Here is a 23,169-nt window from a genome sequence, read left to right on the forward strand (position 1 = left end):
AACACACTTTACTTTCTGGACCCTAAACTTAACTAGCAAAGCATTCGCCTATCCCCAACAAAATAGCTTACCCATGTCCTTTCCCCAGAATTTCCAAGCCCACTGGCGGCTTGTCCTCACAGATGGAAGGAATGAGGTTATACCTCTGTACCCCTTTGTTATGCCCCCAGAAGTTCATTGTCCTTATTTGTAAACAGGGCTCTGCCTTGCTGGTCACGTCTTCCTGTATATTTCCTTTCTTAGAAGATTTCACAATCAAAGGTATCAGAAATTGATGCCCAAATGTATTAAAAAAAAAGCCAGGTCTGTGTAATCTTTTTCACACCCTGTTTCTATAGTTTCTTCCTCTTCAGAGTTTTCCTTGCTGTCCTCTGACAAGAGACACTGTTTTAATATCCAGATACAGGATAGTTATCAGCTCTGGTGGCAGCTGCTCAACCAACCGCCACCAAACTGATTAGCCCTCGGAAACAGCAGACTCTGGCTGTGATGAGGACGATTGAAAGTACCAACCAGGCAGTTAGAGGGCAGGGATATTTAGTGGGTCCATGAGCTGTAGAATGATAATAAACAAAATGTATGCAGTACCTGTTTTTTCTGCAAGTACCATATATCTTGTTTTAGAAGCTGTCTTTCTTCAGTAGTTTAACTTTTACAATTCAAGCTGTAGGAGAGGAAGGCAATTAAATACAATAGAAGGCATCCTTCTTTGAAGTGGCTTTTGATATGTTACCAGGAATATATTGAGTTTTACAGGCTTTGAGATTTTAGCATCACTTTAGTCCCCTTGACCTGTATTTTTTTTTTTTTTATTGAGAATACATTGGAAAGGGAAACATTGTCAAATCAAACTTGGCTCAAAATTTGGCTTTTGTAAAAATGTGTTTTACAAAACCTCAGACCAATAGAAATGTTCCCACGACTTAAAAAATAAATTCCAACGGAAACAGTTCTTTAAAGCCACGTAAACATTTCATGCAGTGCTTGCAACCCATGCAGTGTAACTTTGGAATAATACAGGACACTTGTATGTGAAATAACCTTAAATAAAAGTGAAACTGACTAGCACGTGTTCATTGCTCAAGCTGCCATAAATGTATATATCACATATATAGAGTTGCGTGAATGCATCACAATGAATTTGGCTCCTTTTCCTGCTTTTAGTACATCTGCTAGCAAACAGTGATTGCCTCAAGTTTATTCATTATTAAAAGAAGGATTTTTTATTTGAATTTTTTTATTTTGTTAACTTCGAAGATTAATCTTCAACACACCTATTCATTAAGGGGATGTACAACGTAATAGAGCAGCCAGTAGACATGCAAAAATATTTGGTACATGGTATTCCAAGTTTGAATTTTCTATGTTAGTTGTGGTTGTTCACATCAATCACATGACATTACACTCTTTTTAACTGGATGAACATTACTCTTTGCAATTAGGTTTTCAGCACAAATGCAAGGGAAAGGATGGTCTTGTATTTACGACACTGGACGGGGATTTAGGAGATTCTGCGTTTGATTCTACCATAGACTTCCTGTATGTGAGCCTACACAAATCATTTAATCTCATTTGCCACAGTGTAGCACAGGGGGCCCTGATCTAAGTTAGGATGTATACGCACTCTAATAATACAAATTATAAATAAGCATAAAATATTTGGAAATTTATGAACACTTTCCATGAACGCTTGTAAGGTTAAATTTAATCTTCATGTTCCATGAACATTTGTGCTAATATACTTAGACTACTTGCATGCTCATAGGGAACCTCCCCCCCACACAAAAACAGCGAGAATATGGACAAAGTAAATTCACATTTAAATTAGAGCAGGAATTTATATAAATAGTAGGCAGTAAATTAGGTATTTAAAAATTCTTTCAATTACAATAATCTCAGGCATTGTTAGTAACATTTAAAAATCTATTTTTTAAACATTATTAGTAACTTTTTAAAACTAAGCAACCTTTAACCTGAGTTTCAGAGTAACAGCCGTGTTAGTCTGTATCCGCAAAAAGAAGAACAGGAGTACTTGTGGCCTTTGTTAGTCTCTAAGGTGCCACAAGTACTCCTGTTCTTCTTTTAACCTGAGTGTCCCTTTAATATTTATAATGTAAAATGTAGACTATACGCGATAAATTGATCCCCGCTGGATCGATTGCTGCCCGCAGATCCGGCCGGTAGTGAAGACATACCCTTAGAAAACCTGTACTATGGAACTTAGCTATAACTCAAGAAGTTATGTACAGAAATCCCCAGCCTTCTGTCTTAATTGTACTAGACTGTTTGGCTGGGTCCATGCCCACAGTAAATGTAAAATATAATACAGTATTATACAGAGAGGTAGAATGCAGTGGAACACAGTACAGTACTGCTCCTCTGTCATCTTTCACGCAATGATCCCTTTATAGGAAACATTCAGCATTCCTTCCAACAAGTCTGTCACTTCCAGATTGATGAATTAAAAACAAAACAGCTCTGGCATCCGATCACTGCTTACATTGTAATGGCTTGGCTACTTTTAATTGCTGCAAAAAGTGTTTTCCTCATTAGGGTTTTGCATGCTTTGTGCCGTGCAAGGCTAATTACATGTCTCTCTTTTTTTTTTTTAACCCATTCTGAAGACAAGAGTGGATTTCTGTGCCAGATGATTTTTTTCTCCCCATGTGCTTCCCATACATCTAGCTGCATTTTCATCACTTAGTTATTCTTAGCTTCTCTACATGAGATAGCTCTAAATAGGGGTGTTAATGGTTACAGATTAGTGAGTGCTGGAACTGAATGCACAATGAGATTTAAAATGTACAAGGTGAACTGAAACAAACTGTGACTTTACAAAGGGAAACCAAGGGGAGTCTCTTTGCATATGATCAGCCCTGCTTTCTTTATAAGAAGGCATAGGGAAAGGTGTCCATCTTAAGCTATACGGTATGCAATATTTATGAGTCATACAAGTCAGAATGCAAAGATTATAAGCCTAATTCTGATACCATGCTGGTTTTACACCAAAGCCAAGATTTTAAAAAGTAGAGGCCTAAAGTTATGCTCCTAAATCCATATTCAGGCAGCTAAATAAATGTCCTGATTTTTAAAAATGCTGGATAGAGCTGTGCGAACGACTGATTTGATTTGGGTAGAAAAGAAACCAACTTTTTTGATACTTTCAGGAAATCAGAAATGTCAGAAAAATTTCATTTTGGGTTGAACAACATTTTTCATTGTGAGCCTTTTAAGAACAACCCGGGGGGGAGGAGGAGGGGGGGAATGAAGGGCTGGATCTATGGGAAGCTGGTGCTGGAGGTGTTTACCGCTTCACCACCCTTTTTATCCAATTGCCCAGTGGTTGGAGCACTCAACTGGGATGTGGGAGAAGTGGGTTCAAGTCCCTGCACTAGAGTAGAGCTTTGAACCTCAGTTTCACACAACCCAGGTGAGGTCCCTGACTTCTGGGCTATTAGGTATAAAGATGGCAACTACCTAGCCCCTGATTCTCCATTTTTTGGACAAATTTTTTTTGCCCAGCTCTCGTGCTGCACAACTAACAGTCCATATTGAAGCTTCTAAGTGCTCAGTAGTCTTGAAAATCGGCGCCCTTATTTAGATGCTTTGCATTGGGCTAAGAAGCTTGATTTTAGGAAGCCATTTTTAATAATCTTGATCTGCATTGATACCATTTGGCCTGATCCTGCTCTCATTTACATTAGTGCAAATGCAGAGGAGTAACCGTAAAGTCAATTGAGTTACACCGTTGTGAAAGCAGTGTGAGAGCAGTAACTAGAATATTAATATTGAGAGGGAAGATTGCAGATCTCTTGATATAATTCCAGCCTGTAATATTTTCTTTTAAAGTAAACCCTTTAAAGGCTTTTCCCCGGATGCCTTCATGGGGGCGGATGTTCGCAAAAGAAGAAATTTATGCCAGGCCTATCTTTACTACATGGCTGGAGGGTGTCTGCTGAGAACTTGCTCCGTTTCTTGAGTTGGGCCTTGTCTACCCTTGCAGCTGTACAGCGCTGTGAGGTAAACCTCTCTTCGTACAGCTGAGTAGGGAAAAGCGCTGCAGTCTGTCCACACTGACAGCTGCCAGCGCAGTGGCGTGACCACACTTGTAACATTTGCAGCTGTGTTGGGAGCGGTGCATTATGGGAAGCTATCCCAGCATTCATATGGCTGCAATGTGCTTTTCAAAATGGGGGGTGGGGTGGATTGTGACAGGGAGTGTGGGGGGAGAGAGAGTGCTTTTTGGAGCATGTCAGCTCTCTATTTTGCAAGTTCCGAACTCCCGGCCCCCTGCTCATTCGTTTACTCACTCAAAGCAAGCTGCAAATTGTTTGCTTTGCTCTGTGGTTCGAGCTTTGAAACCGGCACTTCCGCATTCCTGCAGCCGGTCACAACAACGGAGAGGATTGGCCACTTGACAAGGTGATTAGTACAGCCCTGCAAGCGTTTACACTCACACCCGTGAGTCGTAGCCACTCCGCTGCAGCTGTTATTCCTTGCGGAGATGTGGAGTACCTGCAGCGGTGTACCCAGGGAGATACAGCGCTGCAAGTGCCCTGCCAGTGTGGACGGGGAGTGAGTTACAGCGCTGGGGGAGGCTTTACAGCGCTGTAACTTGCAAGTGTAGCCAAGGGTGTTTTTTGCTAATCCCTTCCCCTCCAGCTCATCTCCAGCAACCTCAGCACATTCCCTGTTTGAAGTGCTAGAGTATCTGTTGAACCAGAGGAAAGGTCATCACAGCAGCAGGCACATCGGATTCTTTGGAAACATCTGTCAGCTTAAAGAATGAGACACCATAGAACGGGGAAGGGAATGGCTGTAAACTTAAATGAAGAGTCAAGGACTAATGCAGCCGTAGAGGGAATGGAGTTCAGAATCTGTGTCCGAGAAAGGGAAGCAACAGTGCAAACTCCTGGAAAAATGTCTGTTCTCCACTCCTTGGGCATGGGCAAAGAATGTCCCGGGGGACAAAACTTGTATCGGCCTCAGTGGTCATGGAAAAGATGCCTTGGCAGAGGAACCAGTGCAGTTCCATTGGACAGAGAATGAGTAAGATTTAGAGATTTGTTGTAGGTACTGCACATCCCCTGCTATGTGGAGGAATGGGGCAGCAATGCACAGTAGGAAGGGCTAAAGGATCCATCACTGTGCGGATTCTTTGGCTTTCTTCCTGAGGCAGAAGGGGTTGTGGCCACATAGAACTACTTGGGCCTAGTTTCTGAAGCAGCTCCATGAAGCAGTTCCACAGTCGCTCTGGAGCCTACGGGGGCAGAGTCCATCAATGGCAGGAGGGTTTTGAGTCTTGAAGAAGACAGTGGACACCTAAGAGTAAGACCCAGGCCCTAGTCACAACCATGGAACTGCGCACCCATGTGAACTCCTGGTAATGTTTGGATATCTGGATCCATATCTGAACTTTGTGGCTTGGGTTCATCTCTTCTACAGACACATTAGAAGGTTGGACTATTCCCAATTCAGCCTTGTGGAGTTTAAAGTTTTGTGAGCGTTTTATGGTTTTATTGAAGTTAATTATCCTCATTTTTTCTGGTATTTTAATCCATTTTTAAGAGTGATTCAGTTTTAAATACTAAATTGATCTTTCTAATTGATGGGTGGTTGGTGCTATATATTCAGGGTAGGTAAAACTCCCCAAAAGTGAGGCTGGTTCAAGTGGGTATCCTAGGCACTATACTGTGTACGGTGAGACTTTTTTATACAAATTTTTCACTCCTTCCTTTACCTGCTATTTTCACCCCATAGTTTCTCCTTTTTGGAATGCTGACAAGGGCTGATTCATTGTTCCTTGCGCTCCCCCATCTGTCTGGTGTACCTACCTGTTGTCTCTCATTTGTATATGGCCAGTAAACTTTTCAGGTTAGGAACCGTTTCTTTGTTCTGTGTTTGTACAGTGCCTAGCCCAGTGGGGTCCTGGTCCATGACAGAGGCTTCTAGGCACTACTGCTATACAAATAATTAACAAAAATTACCTTCTCTAGGGCATCTGGTACTGGCCAGTGTCAGTCAGTGGTTTGATTCACTTTTGTTTATTTGTTTGAAGTGACTAATCTGCTACCTTTGCTCTGAGTGAGTGGGTGAAGAGGTTATCTTTGCTTCCAGTGCAATGTCTCCAACCCTTCAATATCGTTTGTTTTTCAGTGAGGCAGATCAAACTGGTGAAAGGCCTGCAGCCGCTGGAAGCCCGTGAAAAGGGGACTGTCACCTTCGAGCTGGAGCTGTCTCATGAGGATGTGGAAGGAAGCTGGATGAAGGATGGCCTGAAACTGAAACCAGGGGAGAACTGCCACATTAGCGTCCTGGGGAAGAAACATTCACTGACATTTTCGTCCCTGAAGCTAGAAGACTCAGGCCTCATCTCCTTCAAGGCAGAAGGCATCCATTCTTCAGGGAGGCTTATAGTAACAGGTATATACCCCTGCAGTCTGGAACTCCGCTTGGGATGTGTTCTTGTAGAATAGACAGTGCATGCCATAGGTTGACTGCCAGTGACACAGTCCATCTGGGCATGTCTTTGATTAGTTGTTAATGCCTGAGGTTTTCAGAGCTGTGCGTGTCAATATTCTGCAGTTCATGGCAAGTGGAGTTCATACCTCGCTTCTGTATTTACTATTGAGATGCACAAGAAAACAGCAGAGAAAGCTGATATAAATATACCCTTTCACACATCCCCACCTATTATTATGTATGATTGATGATTATCTGTTATTAAGTACTGACAATTTGCTTGGTCCTGTCTAAGGTACCAAGTGAAGGGAATCCTTTCCCTTATTGTGCGTGGAACTCCCTTCTTGAGCTGGACCCTCCTTTATTCAAATCCCTCCCGAAGACCCGCCTTTTCTCTGTTGCCTACCAGTAACTATCATGGTATAGATGTAGGGTAATTTATGACTGTCTTTAGTTCTTTATCTAGATAATGTATATGCTGTCATTAAAACTGTGTATAATCAGGATGCAGATGATTGCCATTTGTCCACCTTGCTTGCTTGCTTCTTGTCTGTATCTGAATGTCATGGCAGGGTCTTTGTCTTTCTTGTTATTTGTACAGTGCTTAGCATATTCTGTCTGGTACCAGGAACAAATCATAATTAATAATAATGACCTTATGTACTGAATAAATTAAATATGGGCTGTGAGCCAATGGCAGAATACGCAAAACAATTTTTTTCTTTTTCTGTTTTTTTTTTTGCTTACAGGATATAGTAATCACTTAAGATGTATCCTATTTATTGATTATTCTCCGAGTCTTGTGCTCCTACCAAACCCAATCCTCCTCTTACTGTATTTTCTTTTTTTGGCAGAGTTGCCTGTGAAAATAAGCAAGCCTTTGCTCGACATCAAAGCTCCTGAGAAGGATAAGGTGACATTTGAGTGCGAGCTCTCTAGGCCTAATGTGGAGGTCAAGTGGTTTAAGGTACAAAACTTAGTAGACAATAACATCTTCATTTCTCTTTTAGGCCTGATCTAACTTCTCCTGAAGTCAGTGGGCACCTTTCCATTAACTTCAAAAGGATATGGGCTGTTTCTGTGTAGTTTTGGTTATCCAACATTAATCAGAACTCCCCAGTTTTCTTTGTCTGTTAGCTCGTCCAGTCTACCTTACCTCTGTCTAGAATGTTTACTTACCAGATCTTTAAGGGTGTTTTCATGGAGGTAGTCCCAAATTTCAACTTTTCTGGAATTTACAGTAAACTTGCAGATTTTTGGTGCTTTTATGTAAGGCTTGTTGATGACTATTGGTCCAGTCTCCTGACTCATTTAACCATGAGGCATGTTGTCAAATTGTTACAGTACAGGACTGGGATCCAGGACTCCTGGGTTCTATTTGCACTCCTGGGCATGTTAGATCACCTCTCCTGGGCCTCAGTTCATCCCTTTGTAAAATGGGGACAATAGTGACAAGTCTCAGAGTGGAGCTGTGAGGCTTAATTATTTACTGTTTATGAAATGCTTTGAGGCCTTTGGAAGAGTAAACTGTGGTTCTAGTTCCTCAAAGTTTTAAGCACATGCTTAAGTCCATCCCTATTTGGTGATGCATTCACGCATGTGCTTAACTTCAGTCATGTGCCTAAGTCCCATTGACATAAGTGAGACATAAGCATGTGTATAAAGTTAGGTACGTGTGAATGCTGCACTGAGCCAAGGCTTATATAAGGGTAATAAGTGATTATCCTGTTTTGGTTTTTTCCTTCTAGAATGGATCTGAGCTCCGCCCAAGTAAAAAAGTGACAATTATTTCCCAGGAAATTAAGAGAAGCCTCATTATTCACAAGTGTGACTATGATGACCAAGGAACCTATGTATGCGATGCAGCTGATGACAAGAGTTCTGCTACCCTTATGGTTCATGGTATGTTTGATAGACAGAGGAAATGTTCCCTGTTTTGGAGGTGTATTTGCATTATCTGACAGCCTATCACAAAATGCTTCCTAGGTGATTTCTGCCTCGTTCGGTTTTCTCTTCTGTAGGTACTTTTGCAAGTGCCAACTTTTTCTTCCAGGGCTCATGGCTATTTATCATTTTCCTTATTCTGTTAAACTTTGTTTATTGATTTTTATAATGACCAACAAATTATGACGAACGATTGGCAAGAGACCAGATACAGTACTGCTTGGTAAACAACCATGGTCAAATGGTTAGAACTCCCAAGTTTTAGTTCAGACTCTACCATTGATTCAGTGAGACTTTGCCAGAGTCAGAAGTGGATAAAACTAAGCTGAGGTCACAGTATTTGTCCCACTTTAAGCTACAAATGCTAAGATGGGAAAATAAAATCTCATACTTCATTAGCTTAGCTTACTGCCATAGGTGTCAAGACCGGATTTTGTCCTCTGTGTACAGCAGTGCACAACTGCTGAGGATTGATAGAATTTCTCATCTTCCTCTGAAGTTTCAGGTATTAGCAGTGCTGAAGGAGGTTTTTGAACTGTGTGGAGTAGCGGTCTGGGCTGTAATCAGTCATATGAAAATATAGCATAACAGCCCTTTTTTGTTTCCAGTTCCATGCTGCCATTCGGCAGCCACTCAGGTCAAGTTGCAGAGATGGTTTTAGAAAATGTCCCATTCCTGCTCACCCTTTCTTCTTGAGTTAGAGCTTTGGATTTGTTGCTCTTTGGAGGCTGGTTCGTTTACATATACACATAGACATATCATCACAGGCAATTCTGAGATTAATGCAGGCTGTGTGAGGTACTTCCCTTTGGGTAGTGAAAGGCTCCGATAAAATCGACAGGGCTAGATTCAGAGCTGGTGTAAATGATTGCAACTCCACTCATGTCAATGGAATTGGGCAGGTGCTTACAGAAGAGACCTGATTCGGATTTCACTGGACCGTAACACAGAAGTGACGTCATGAAGTTACAGGAACACCTGTTGTTGGAAAGCCTGCGTAGCTGACTTTAGAACTAGGCTTCAGGGCTTAATTTGGGCTAAAGAGTTCCACTGACGGTGACCTCTCTAAGTGGAAATGATGTTTTTTATTGTGGTTGTGAAACACAAACAGAGGCTGTGGCCAGCCACAAAGAGGACAGTGCAAAGACAGAGCTGCCTGTGCTCTCTCCCAATGCTGGGACTTGCTGTGTGTCAGTCCAGTCCCCTGGCATAAATTAAGCTGCTCTAACTTGTATTGGCTGTCATTGGCCCACAGGGGCTGTTCTGGGGGCCGTGGATCGCCGGGGTTTAGGGAAGCCCTGTCCATGCCAGTTTCACTGGACCACACCCATTGCAGTAGCTGCAGAAAGGGGGTGGTGAAGGAGCTATTACATTGGCTCTGCACTGCTGGAGGATTCCCCATCACCCCCATACTGAGTTGGATCATTCCATAGTTGACTCTGCCATGTTCAGGGATGCTTTATACTAGCAGTGCAAAACAGCCACAGCACAGCCAGGAGCAGGGCCTGTGTATTTAGCAAGTGATTGGTTAAGACACCCTTTGGCATGGTATAAGTTTCCTCAGCTTGCTCCACTAATGCTTGACTTAACCCTGACTGTCAAGGAGAACCATCCTAAAGGTTGACACTTAGTTGATTAAGTTTTCTCGGTAGATGAATCCTAGGCTCTTCCTGAGAGTATTAATCATGACAAATTACCTATGATCATGTGAACTTTCCAGCGGTTGTTTCCGAGCGGGGAATAGATTGAGGTGGCTGATAGAAACCCGTCTATTACGGTATCTTTAAAATAAAACACTTTGAGGAATTCTCAGTGGCCAGGGCAGATTGGAAAAGGCCTCAGATGAATCATATTTAACTGGCCAAATCATACTTAAGGGCCAAAATTTGCTTTAGGACCAAATTTTATCCTATTATATGCAAAATGTTGCCCTAGGAGTGCACAGCTACTTTTATGAAGTCATTGGTAATTCAACAGATACGTACAAGGCTAAAATGTGTCTATTATGCTGTGGAAGGATTTGTACAGAGGAAGGCAGGCAAATGTGGATTAAAACACGAGCTATAATCACATTTTTTCAAGGGGGACTATGTGAAAAATAAATCAACTTCATAAAGTTATGGAGGAACCAAATATAAACATGTCTCTGTGATCCCATAGCCCGAGATATCAAGATTATTAAACCACTGGAAGATGTGGAAGTGAATGAAAAGGAGAGTGCATCTTTCACCTGTGAGATCTCACATGATGAAGTCCAAACCCAGTGGTACAAAAACGACAACAAACTGAGGGCTGGAGACAACATTAAGATGCGTCAAGAAGGTAGGGTGCAAAAGTAGGGTGTTGCACGGCGTATTGTTAATGGGTATGTGGCAGAGAAAACTGGGAAGAGGAGCAGAAGGTGTTGTGCTTTGAGCACAGAGAGCTGACTCCTGGAATCTACTTGAGAAGTTACAACTTGTAGTATGTCCTACTGTTCTAGTGCCATTGTCAACTGCAAGTAGGACTGGAATTGCAGTGTAGTGGCAACAGGACCTGCTTTCATGAAGGGGGATGTGAGTATAGATCACTTGCCTTCACGGCACTCCAAGGCAGGAGCAATGCACTTGGTTCCTTGAGGGAGTGAGCCGTTGCCTAGCATTGATTGACGCTGGAAGCAGCTGTGTCCAATCTTCTCCAGCTAGGGTGCCTATCGCTATGCAAGAGGGGCTTTCAGTTTCTTGAGATAGAAAAAGGGAAAATGTATGGACGTGTGAGAGAGACACTCCAAAGGAGTCCAACCACCCCCAGAATTAAATAATTCTAAGTACAGTTCAGTCCCTCAAAGGCACAAGAATTTGGGTTGGAGTTAGAGTGTGTGATAATGTATCTGTTTCTGCCTATCCATATTCAAGACGGAAATTCAGAACGGGGAGCCATTACAGTCCTTCAGGGAGTCAACTTTACTTTTCTAACAACTACAGGAACTTCCTGTGACTTGGGGTCAGATTCACCACTGTCAAAAGTGGCTATCGGTCTGTTAGAGCTAATAGAATAGTGCCAGCAGCATTTAGGCTCAGAAGATAAAACTATCTTCTCACAGCGGGTTATGTATGCTTGTATTTTTATTCACAGGAAAGACCTATGCATTAGTTTACAAAAGTGTCCATGTGGAAGATGCTGCGGAGATCAAATTTGTAGCAGAAAAGGCAGAATCTCGAGCGCAACTTAGAGTTAAAGGTAAGTCTAACAGTAATGACAGCATTGTTAAAACAGTTTTTTGTAATAAAGTAACCAGCTCCCATTGACTTCAGTGGGAACAGTGCGAAACTGCCGCTTAGCACTTCTGAAAATCTCAGCCTAGCTACATTGAAATGAACAGGAAAAAACATAACACCACTGTCTGGGTTTCCCTGTACAAAGAATCAACCTCCTTGTTGGGTATTTACCTTTGCTAAATAACATACAAGTTTTCCTCTCGATATGGACAATTTTTTAATTCCTATTTTTAGACGAAAAGAGCCATGTTTAGATTTGGGGGGGAAATGTTCTTTTCTTTTAAGAAGGCATCTCCATTTCTGTCTTGTGAGCATTGTCCCTTGCTGCTTTACACTTAAGTTGTGTGACAATGTGTCAGGCTGGGCAGCTGCAAGAGGGTAGTCCTATTGGGTACCGGGAAGTGGGCGGGCACAAGGGGAGGAGCCACTGGGCCCGGGATTCAAATAAATATGGGGGACAACAAAACCAAACACAAAGACAGGCATGAAGGTCAAAGGGTCATAAGTAGGGAACCTGAAAGGGACACCAAGCAGAGAACCCTGGACAGCACCCTCTGCTCCTTGAGGGTGTCAAGGGAGCCAGCGGACGCTGCCCGGAGGAACTCTGCCCAGATATGTGAATGGAGAGAGGAATGGAAGTAAGCCTCACAGTCGCAGAGCACCCCCTCGGCCAACATCCTCTCCCTGGGGTTAGAGAGGGCCACTTTGGCCATCACTAGGAGGAGGTTGATGAGGAGGTCTCGTGACTTCGTTGGGCCATCGGGTGTGCGTATATAAGAAGGTGAGGGGGAGAAGTGCAGCCAGAACCATAAAAATAGGTTCAGGAGAAGCCGGAACAGGGGCTGCAACCTGGCGCACTCAAGATAAGCGTGCGCCAGGATCTCCCTCATGCCGCAAAAGGAACAGGCATCTGGGATAGGAGTGAACCGCGCCAGATACATGCCCATCCTCATGACGCCATGAAGGAGCCACCAACTAATATCCCCGGTGGGCCGTGGGACCAACGTGGAATACAGAGTGGCCCATCGGGGTTCCTCACCCTCAACAAGTGGCAATAGGTCCCGCCACTTAGTATTGGGGCGGGACACGAGGGTGAGGAAATGGAAAGTATGGAGCATGAGCGTGTACAGATGTGCCCTTGGCGCAGTTCAGAAGCAAACCGGCTGCAGGTCGTGCAGCCGGCTCGAGATATGCGGGGGGTGGCTAAGGGAGCTCACGGGGCATGGGCCCGATGGAAAGATCCAGAGGGCCCAGGGTGAGGGATGGGCAGGGAACACCCTCCCACAGGACCTGCTTAAGGTAAACCCGAGAGACAAGCAACAAGGCTGCCCTCACCTCCTGAAGTATGTGCAGGGGAGTTCAAAGGGTGGAGAGCCCCAGGCACTGAACAAGCACCAGGGAATGCATCCTCTCTCTCCGGTCGTAGTCTAGGAGGTCTCCGATTCTGGTAAGTCCTGCCAGGACCAACCTCTGGCGCATTGAGGGGGATGCAGGAGGGTGGTGGAAGGCAGGTAGGTTAGCCCTAGAATGCCAAAGGCCCTTTTCCCTATAAGCTGAGAAGGGGTTACCTCAGGTCAGTTAGAGATACCTGACTCTGATTAAGGGCTGCCTGAGGCCTTTAAAACCCCCTCCTCTGGTGAGAGGAGGTGGAGGAGAGACAAGTTGCTGCAGAGCTAGTGGCAGCAGGGAGATGGGCTTCTCCAGGGTGAGAGGCTCTCTCCTCCTGGCAAGGGAAACCACCAAAGCTGAGTGCCTGTTTAGGGGAAGGACTGACTCCCCAGGGCCAACAACAGGACAGCACCCTCCCAGCGAGAGGGCAGGGAAAGGGATCCCCCTTTGTTTTGTGTTTGTAAGTTGATTTATTTTTCTTGTTTGGTGGAGGAGCACTGCTTGGTCCTGCCCGGAGGCCTACCTTGAAAATACTGACAAGTAAACACCGAGGGGGAAGACAAACACTGTCCAGCGTGGGGCTGATTTACCCCAGGCCCTAACACCACCAGAGGGGGAAGTGCTAAGTCCGGCAAGACAGAGGAGGCCCCTTGCCACAGTTGTATAGAGAATTTTTGTGTCTAATTTAAAAGGCACATTCTGAGGGAGAAGGAAGGGTGGCCTCGTAGTTAATAATAATAATAATAATAATATATGGAGATATACCTATCTCATAGAGCTGGAAGGGACCCCGAAAGGTCATTGAGTCCAGCCCCCTGCCTTCACTAGCAGGACCAAGTACTGATTTTGCCCTAGATCCCTAAGGGGCCCCCTCAAGGATTTAACTCACAATCCTGGGTTTAGCAGGCCAATGCGCAAACCACTGAGCTATCCCTCCCCCCACTGCACTGGGACTAAGGACTAATGCACTGCACTGGGACTAAGGAAATCTGGATTCAGTTCCCACCTCTGCCACCGACGCCCTGCACAGCCTTGGGCAAGGTATTTAGCCTCTGTGTACTTCAGTTCCCCATCGGTATAATGGGGATAATAATACTTCCTTTCTCCAACTCTTTTTCTTATGGTGTGTGCAGTGGGGTCCCAATCATTTCCAAATAATTTTTGATAATGAAGGAAATGTTACTAATGTGTTTCATCTGGCAATTAATTGATCTTTGATTATTAGCAGGTAAATATGCCCAATGGTCTGTGAAAGCTTAAAGTCTATGAGTCTACAACCACACAGTTTGTTTTTTATTCCTCCTCCTTAGAACTGCCTGTAAAATTTGTGAAGCCTCTGCGCGATAAGATTGCTATTGAGAAGCACCGGGGTGTCCTGGAATGCCAGGTTTCTCGCCCTACTGCCAAGGTTAAGTGGTATAAGAAGAACGTTGAGATTCTTCCCAGCCAGAAATATGAGCTGGTGAGTGATGGTGTGTATAGGAAACTCATCATCAATGACGCCGAGTTTCAGGATGAGGACGTTTACACATGTGATGCTACTGATGACACAAGCACTGCTCATTTCTATGTTGAAGGTACTGGGCTATTTTCTTTCGATTTATTGGAGGGAGAGTGGATAGTTCCAGAAAGTATTTGAAATGTAATCTACAAATCTAACTTAAAAAATGATGAAATGCTAGTTATTTCTGCAACCCGTTGGCATTGCTTTCCCCTAGGATTTTGGGGGCAGGCGCATCCAGGAATATGAACTTGTGATCTATCCTTCCCAAGGAAGTGGTAGAATCCCCATTCTAGAGACCTTTACAATTAGAGTGGAGAAAGCCTATTGTAGGGAATAATTCTGCTTTTGCAGTGGGATTTAAAATAAATAAAAAAAATAAAATAATGGAGATATCCTATCTCCTAGAACTGGAAAGGACCTTGAAAGGTCATTGAGTCCAGCCCCCTGCCTTCACTAGCAGGACCAAGTACTGATTTCGCCCCAGATCCTTAAGTGGCCCCCTCAAGGATTGAACTCACAACTGTGGGTTTAGCAAGCCAATGCTCAAACCACTGAGCTATCCCTCCCCCAAACTAGATGCCTGACATGTTTCCCATCACTGATGTCTTTAATTCTGTGAACCTTCTATTTTGGTTTATATTTCTTGGTTTCTGATGACTGAACAGAAAGGATGTTCTTGTGGTTAAGGAGTAGGACTGCAAGCCAGGAGACCTGGACTCTCTTCTGGCTTTTGTCACAGGCTCGCTGTCTGACCATTCACCAGTCGCATGTTTTGCCATATATAAAAAGGAACCAATAATATGTACCTACCTGACAGTTCTGTGAGGCTTAATTCACTAATGTGTGTTCACCTTCTTGACCTCTCTGGGCATGAAGTATTATAATTAATATGAAAAAGTCTATTCCTAAATACATGGTCTAACAGCATTTCTCAAACTGGGGTCCACAAGGTTACTCCAGGAGGTCCGTAGGCCCCGCTGATCAACTCCTCCCCCTCCCTCCCTCCCTCAACTCCTCCTCCTCCCTCCCAGCACCTCCTGTGCACCAGGGAACAGCTGTTCAGCGGCATTCAGGAGGCACAGGGAGGAGCGGGGACAGGGCGCGTTTCGGGGAAGGGGTGGAATCGTGTCCGGGGCTGCTGGCCCAACTGATCAACTACTCCTCCTTCCCCCAGTGCCTCCTGCATGCCACAGAACAGCTGTTCCCCAGTGTGCAGGAGATGCTGAGCGGGAGGGGGAGGAGTGGGGATGGGGCGCACTCGGGGGCGGGGGGGTCCCCTTGGGTTGCTAAAGTTTTGAGAGCTGCTGGTCTAACATCTTCCTCTTCTTGCTTTCTACCCTCATCCCAGAGCAATCCATTAATATTGTAAAGGAGTTAAGTGATGTGGATGTGACAGAGCCCACAGAAGCCAAGTTTGAATGTGAGATCTCCATTCCATCGGTGAAGCCCCCGAAATGGTCTCTGGGTGGAGAGGTCTTACAGACTGGCAGAAACATTACTATAGAGCAAGAAGGCACCATCCATCGGCTGATTCTCTGGAAGACCAATTCTGACATGACAGGCACTATTCAGTTTGCAATTGGCAAATCAAAATCCACAGCAAACTTGCTTGTAAGAGGTAATTTGATGTGCCCTGGATGTGAGAATTAATTAGAGCATGGCCCAGACTCCTTCAGAACCTTCTCCCACTCACCCAAAAATAATATCAGCCTAACTTGCAACTGTTTTCTGTATAGTCTCCATCACTTGGAGTCTTTAAACTAAGATGTCTTTCTGCAAGATATGCTGGAGTTCAACCACAAGTTATTAGGCTAATGCAGGAATCAGTGAGTGAAATTATATTGTCTGTGTTACCCAGGAGGTCAGATTAGATGATCACAAGGGAACCTCTGGCCTTAAAATCTATGACTCTAAAACCAGGACAGTCACAGTAAGATCCCATAAGAACAAAAAAGCTGACATTCTGATTCATACCATGGACCGGCTTGCCCAGTATCCTGTCTCCTACAGTGGCCCATACCAGAACTTCAGAGGAACTGTACAGAACAGGGCCACTATGGAGGGTTCCCCCCCTGTCTTCCACTCTCAGCTTCTGGTAGTCTATACCCTCTATACTTTCTGCTTTGGTCAGGGTCAGCAATAAAGAAATACTAAGAGAGGCTGTTCCCAATGTGTTTTTACTCACCCAAGCACAGAAAAAGGCTGAAACCTTCCAGTAAAGCCTCTTGCAGGTTTCCAGGCCCATTTGTAGAACGGAAAGGTTTCAGTAGGAAGGCCAGAAGAGGTATGGTATAGGATTTGATCCAAACCCTATTAAAGTCAATGGGAGCCCTTTCATTTACTTTAGTGGGCTTTGGATCAGGCCCATCGTACTTTTAATACAGGACTGGGTATCAGCAACCCTTGAGTTCTAATTCTGACTGAACTTCTCTGAGGTCATGGGCAAGACCCCCCCTACCTCAGCTTCCCTAGCTGATGATACTACTTCAGTAACTCACGTGGATGCTGTTCAGCTTAATTTGACGATGTTTGTAAAGTGCTTTGAAAATGAAATGTGTGGTGTGCCAGAAGAGCTGAATATAATTTAGATAAGCTTGGTGAGAGCAGCCGCATTTTTGTAGATTCTAGTTGAGTAAAAGCTCCCAGTCTTTTGAACTTCATTTTTCCATATGCTAAATATCCTGGGCTCAATCCTGAAGTCCCCACTCAGCCCTTGTTTAGACAAAATCCTCAGTAAGAATTTTGCTGAGTAATAAACAAGGCATCAACACTTTCAAGCTTTGGCCCTGCATTTGGTATCCTGCATTTGGTATCCTGCATTTGGTCGTAAATATACAACAATCCCTTTGGGAATCATAGCATCGGCAGAAATTCCTGGTGTAAATTATGCTACCCTTCATATCTTTCAGGTTGCCCCTTAGCAAGTCAAACCTCTAACAGAAATTAAGAGTGCTCCTTGTATTAACTGAAGTTGATTACAGATCAAATTGCACCTCTTTTTTCAGATTGTTCTTATCTGTTCCTCCTTCACAACCCTCTTTTACAGATATTAACGTGCAGATTACCAGAAAGTTGGAGGATAAGACTGCCTTAGAACGCCATTCAGTCGTGCTGTCCTGTGATTTTAGGCCTTCTCCAAAGGTCGTAGAGTGGTTCAAGGGCCACACCCTCATTGAGCCCTCTGAAAAATACAAACCCAAGTGGGAGAAGCACACAGCAGAACTCAAAATTCTGAAACTGACACCTGAAGATTCCGGCACATACAAGTGCCGAGCAGGAAATGCAGAAACCAAAGCCACGCTGACAGTGGAAGGTATGTGGTGTGCAGCAGGGATGGCTTTCTCATTTGCCCAGCACATATCTGTATGGTTTGATATGCACCTTTGGCTTTGCAAATTCTTTTGTTGACTACAGTGAAATTCTCACTTTCTCCTCTGCAAGTTTAATATGTAAATAATCATTACTGAAAAGTGCAGTTTTTCAAAATCATTATAGTCCGTCTTAATGGTGCTGTGTTGATAGTCCAGCAGACAGAAGTATCCATAAACAGGAAAATCATGTACAGGAGCAGTGCCTGTGCAATGCTCTGGCAGAATTCATGTGATCATGTCTTTCTAGTGGCTAGTCTGAGGGACTAGAGTAGTCTGATACTTGCAGCTAAAGACGTCTCTTTTAATTCAAGTCCTAGAGACTTGGTTTTGGGCGCTGATGGTCCTGGGCTTTATCCCAATGACCAGTGCAGTGTCTGTTTATATGTGCCATAGGTTCATTATTCAAGAAGTACAGGCTGTGGAGACAGTGGCTAAACTGGAGGCGCTACGGGAGACAGAGGTAGGTAGACGAGACTTTCCGGGACACAGTAGTGCAGTCCTACACTCAGGCCTTGGCTACACTTACCGGCAAGTTCGACGGCTGGAAATCGAACTTCTGGGTTCGACTTATCGCGTCTAGTCTGGACGCGATAAGTCGAACCCGGAAGTGCTCGCCGTCGACTGCGGTACTCCAGCTCGCCGAGAGGAGTACCGCGGAGTCGACGGGGGAGCCTGCCTGCCGAGTGTGGACCAAGGTAAGTTTCAACTAATTCGAAATAAGGTACTTCGAACTTCAGCTACGTTATTCACGTAGCTGAAGTTGCGTACCTTAGTTCGAATTAGGGGGGGTAGTGTAGACCAAGCCTCAGTCTAACAGCTTTAGTGCTGTGGAGGAGGAGGAAAGTCTCAGGGAAGGAGAACATCAAGCTGGAGTGGAGGGAAATTATCCCATAGTTGGGACCCTCCTTCCAGATGATGTCGTGGTATCCTCTCACACTGAGGATACCCCTGGCGGGGCAGCTCTTAGGAAGAGAGAGGTAATAGTAATGGGGGATTTGGTTATTAGAAATATAGATAGTTGGGTTTGTGGTGACTGGAGAACTGCATGATGAATTGCCACTGGACAATGGAGGTGCTAAAGGAGCACTCAAGAAGACAAGCCCGTTGCGGAGAAGCTAAATGAATTCTTTGCATGAGTCTTCATTGCAGAGGATGTGGGGAGATTCCCATACCTAAGACATTTTTTTTAGGTGACAGATCTGAGGAACTGTCCCAGATTTGAGATGTCAGTAGAGGAGGTTTTGGAACAAATTGATAAACTGAACAGTAATAAGTCACCAGGACCAGATGGTATTTACCCAAGAGTTCTGAAGGAACTGAAATATAAAATTGCAGAACTACTAACTGTGGTATGTAACCTATAGCTTAAATCAGCCTCGGTACCAGATAACTGCAGGATAGCAAATGTAACACCGATTTTTTAAAAAAGGCTGTAGAGGCGATCCTGGCAATTTACAGGCTGGTAAGCCCAACTTCAGTACCCAGGCAAATTAGTTGAAACTATAGTAAAGAACAGAAATATCAGACACACAGATGAATACAATATATTGGAAAAGAGTCAACATGGCATTTGTAAAGGGAAATCATGCCACACTAATCTGTTAGAATTCTTTGAGGGGGTCAACAAACATGTGGACAAGGATGATCCAGTAGATAAACTATACTAGGATTTTCAGAAAGCCTTTGACAAGGTCCCTCACCAAATGCTCTTAAGCAAAGTAAGGAGCCATAGGTTAAGAGAGAAGGTCATCTAGTTGATTGTTAACTGGTTTAAAGATTGGAAACAAAGGGTAGGAATAAACTGTCAGTTTTCACAGTGGAAAGAGGTAAATAGTGGGGTCCCCTAAGGATCTCTAGGGGACCAGTGCTGTGCAACATATTCACAAATGATGTGGAAAAAGGGGTAAACAGTGAGGTGGCAAAGCAGATGGTACAAAATTACTCAGGATGGTTAAGTCTGAAGCTCACTGGAAAGAGTTACAAAGGGGTTTCTCAATCTGGGTGACTGAGCAACAAAATGGCAGATGGAATTCAGTGTTGATAAATGCGAAGTAATGCACATTGGAAAACATAATCCTAACTATATATCCAAAATTATGGGGTCTAAACTAGCTGTTACCACTCAAGAGAGAGATCTTGGAGTCATTGTGGATAGTTCTCTGAAAACATCTACTCAATATTTAACAGCAGTCAAAAAAGCAAACAGAATATGAGGAATGAGTAGGAAATGAATAGATAATAAGACAGAAAATATCATAATGCCACTATATGAATCCATGTTATGCCCACACCTTGAATATTGGGTGCAGTTCAGGTTACCCCATCTCAAAATTGATATTTTAGAATTGGAAAAAGTACAGAGAAGGGCAACAAAAATGATTAGGAGTATGGAACAGCTTTCATGAGGATTCAAAAAACTGGGACTGTTCTGTTTAAAAGAGAGGATATGATAGAGGTCTATAAAATGATGCATGCTATGGAGACAGTGAATTTACTCTTTCACATAACAGACGAACCAGGGGCAACTCAATGGAATGAATAGGCAGCCGTCGGTTTAAAAGAAACATAAGTACTTTTTCTCTCAATGCACAGTCAACCTGTGGCGCTGATTGCCAGGGAATGTTGTGAAGACCAAAAGTATAACAGGGTTCAAAAAAATTAAATAAGTCCATGGAGGGCAGGTCCATAAATGGCTATTAGCCAGGTTGGCCAGGGACATAGTCCTATGCTCTTGGTGTCCCTAAGCCTCTGACTGCCAGAAACTGAACAACAGGGGATGGATCACACGATAATGGCCTGGTTGTGTTCATTCCCTGTAAAGCATCTGGCATTGGCCATTATCGGAAGATGGGATACTGAGCTGGACCATGGCTCTGACCCAGTAAGGCTGTTTTTGTGCTTTCACCATGCTTCCCCAGCAATATGCTTCATCCCTGACTTGGAGGTGCAACCTAGGGTAACTCATTATCTCTGTCCAGTCAGCACTTTGTCTATGAAACTGCAGTCTTGGGTGATCATTGTGATTGGGTGGTGGGGGGGGGGGGGAGGGAGGAATGTGGCACCTTTCCACTACCAATGGAAATTAGGCCTGTGATTCATTTCAAATAGGCCATTGAATAGCCATATAGCCATCACTTGATAACATCTAGATGCTACTGACCAGTATCAGATTCGTACTAGTGGCTTACAGGTTAAAGGTTCCATATTGCCAATCAATCCCCTTAATCAGCCAGTCCTGTGACGAATAACATTTCAACAATCTGTTGGCTATAAGGAAGGTGGACTTCTAGTTAAGCTGCTGGTCTGGAACTCAAAAGAAAGGGGTTCAAGTCCCTTCTCTGTCACAGACTTCCCGTGTGACCTTAGGCATGTCACTTGATCTTTGTATACCTCAGTTCCCCATCTGTAAAATAGGGATAATTAAATTTTCTTTCTTGCACCCTTTGTCTGCCTTGTCTGTTTGGAGTGTAAGCTTTGTGAAGCAAGGGCTGATTTTGTGTGTGTGTGTGTGTGTGTGTGTGTGTGTGTGTGTGTGTATGTGACGTACCTAGCACAGTGGGACCCAGATCTCAATTGGCACATTTAGATGTAATAATTTAGAAGGGGCTTTTGCATTGGATGCCTCATTATTGGGCTCAATACAAGGGTGACTAGGTGCAGTGTAGCAGCCTGTGATATACAGGAGGTCATAATTGATGATCTATTGGTCCCTCCTGGCCTTAAACGCTATCAGATCTGTGATTCTGTTAATGATTTTATTAATTATTTATCATCATTGTTGTGATGATTTGTTTGTTTATTTACTTGTTTGTTTGTTTATTTGTGCAACTTTGGTTTCTTGCAGCCCGGCAGGTGGCGATAACCAAACACTTGCAGGATGTGGAGACTGAGGAGGAGAGCTGCGCTGTCTTCTCCTGCGAGCTGTCCCATGACGACGAGGATGTGGAATGGTTACTGAATGACACCGCCCTCTACACCAACAGCTGTAATGAGATCAAGAAGATCGGCAAGTGCCACACCCTGACACTGAAGCAAGTCACGCCAGATGATGCAGGAACGGTGACGATCAAGACGGAGAAGGTGTCGGAAAGCGCTCAGCTGAAGGTGAAAGGTGGGTAATGGCCCCAATCCTACGGAATCATTTAAGAATGTAAATAAGAAATGGAAAAGGGTTATTCAGTTGCCCCGTCCTTTCCCTGCCAATGCAGTGTAGCTCCCTATAGGCCTTCTCTACTCAGAATGTGAGTAGTTAATTAACATGGATCCTACCTCTTCCCGTAGGTGTGAATTTTGTAGTCCAACTGACGTTATTAGGAAATTTGACCCGATATTCTGCCAAATATTTCCCTTGTTCAGCATTATCCTATTACTTCTCACTGTTGCTACCTGGATCATGCTGAAGAATTCTTTCCTCTGCTGAATGTTACCTTCAAAAACCTATAGATGATTATCTTTTATTGGCCTTTGATTATTTTTAGCTAAACTCCAGTTTGTATCTAATGGGGCAGAGCAGACCACTCCTTCCTGTCAATAAACCTATTCTGGAATTAGACTGTTTCAACAGCAAGGAAATATTTTGTCACAGTTATGTATGTATCTTTGGCGAGAAGACAACAGAGGGAGAAGCTGGAACTGAAGGTTCTTTGAGATTTAGTCCCCAATTCCCTTCAGAGAATCTGAGATTTTCTCCCCCCTTCATGTCCCCTTCAGAGAGTCTGAGGGATTTACTTCCCAAGTCCCCTCAGAGACGCTGAGGGGTTTACTCCCCCGTCCCCTCACAGTCTGTCAGATGTTGTTCTGTTTTTCTATACACAAAGAGCAAACATGCACTTTTAGACAAAATGTGTTTTAAATTAGATTAAGGAAAATAACAAGGTGTTGGAGGGGGAAGTAGAATCTCCATGAGAGAGAGCGCAATATGTTTCTCTCCTGCTGCTAACATGCTGCATTAAGTGTAGAGCGATATGCAGTCTCCCCAGCTGGGGGGGGAAGGGTGGAAAAATAAAGTCACATCCTTTTCTCTGGGGCTCATTTTCTTTCTAAAACACAAACTCAAAACCACAACCAATCAACTCACACTAGTGGGTATTAACTACCTGAACTCTTTCCAGCTTCAGCCAATTGGGAGGGGACACAGCCTTCCCTTGTGTTGGTCCTCCCTGGCTACAATGGTGAGGCCGACGACCCTAGGTCTCTCCGGTTGGCTACCCCTGCTTTATAGCTGGCTTCCTGTAGGACACGA

The 23,169-nt window shown here is 44.0% G+C and overlaps 1 protein-coding gene across 6 annotated transcripts in view; it reads left to right on the forward strand.

The window, feature by feature from the left end:
* Positions 1-23,169, forward strand: part of OBSCN (obscurin, cytoskeletal calmodulin and titin-interacting RhoGEF) — a 266,409-nt gene that overhangs the window by 94,620 nt on the left and 148,620 nt on the right. For all 6 annotated transcript variants that reach the window (XM_065582593.1, XM_065582594.1, XM_065582591.1 and 3 more), the window contains exons 30-38: positions 6,157-6,423; positions 7,317-7,429; positions 8,211-8,364; positions 10,567-10,728; positions 11,521-11,625; positions 14,363-14,629; positions 15,905-16,174; positions 17,603-17,869; positions 21,772-22,038. In XM_065582593.1, the coding sequence (XP_065438665.1) occupies positions 6,157-6,423; positions 7,317-7,429; positions 8,211-8,364; positions 10,567-10,728; positions 11,521-11,625; positions 14,363-14,629; positions 15,905-16,174; positions 17,603-17,869; positions 21,772-22,038 (1,872 nt within the window). The remainder of the gene's footprint in view (positions 1-6,156; positions 6,424-7,316; positions 7,430-8,210; positions 8,365-10,566; positions 10,729-11,520; positions 11,626-14,362; positions 14,630-15,904; positions 16,175-17,602; positions 17,870-21,771; positions 22,039-23,169) is intronic.

This window comes from Chrysemys picta, chromosome 2 (assembly GCF_011386835.1).
Source record: "Chrysemys picta bellii isolate R12L10 chromosome 2, ASM1138683v2, whole genome shotgun sequence".
NCBI classification, from domain to species: Eukaryota; Metazoa; Chordata; order Testudines; family Emydidae; genus Chrysemys; species Chrysemys picta.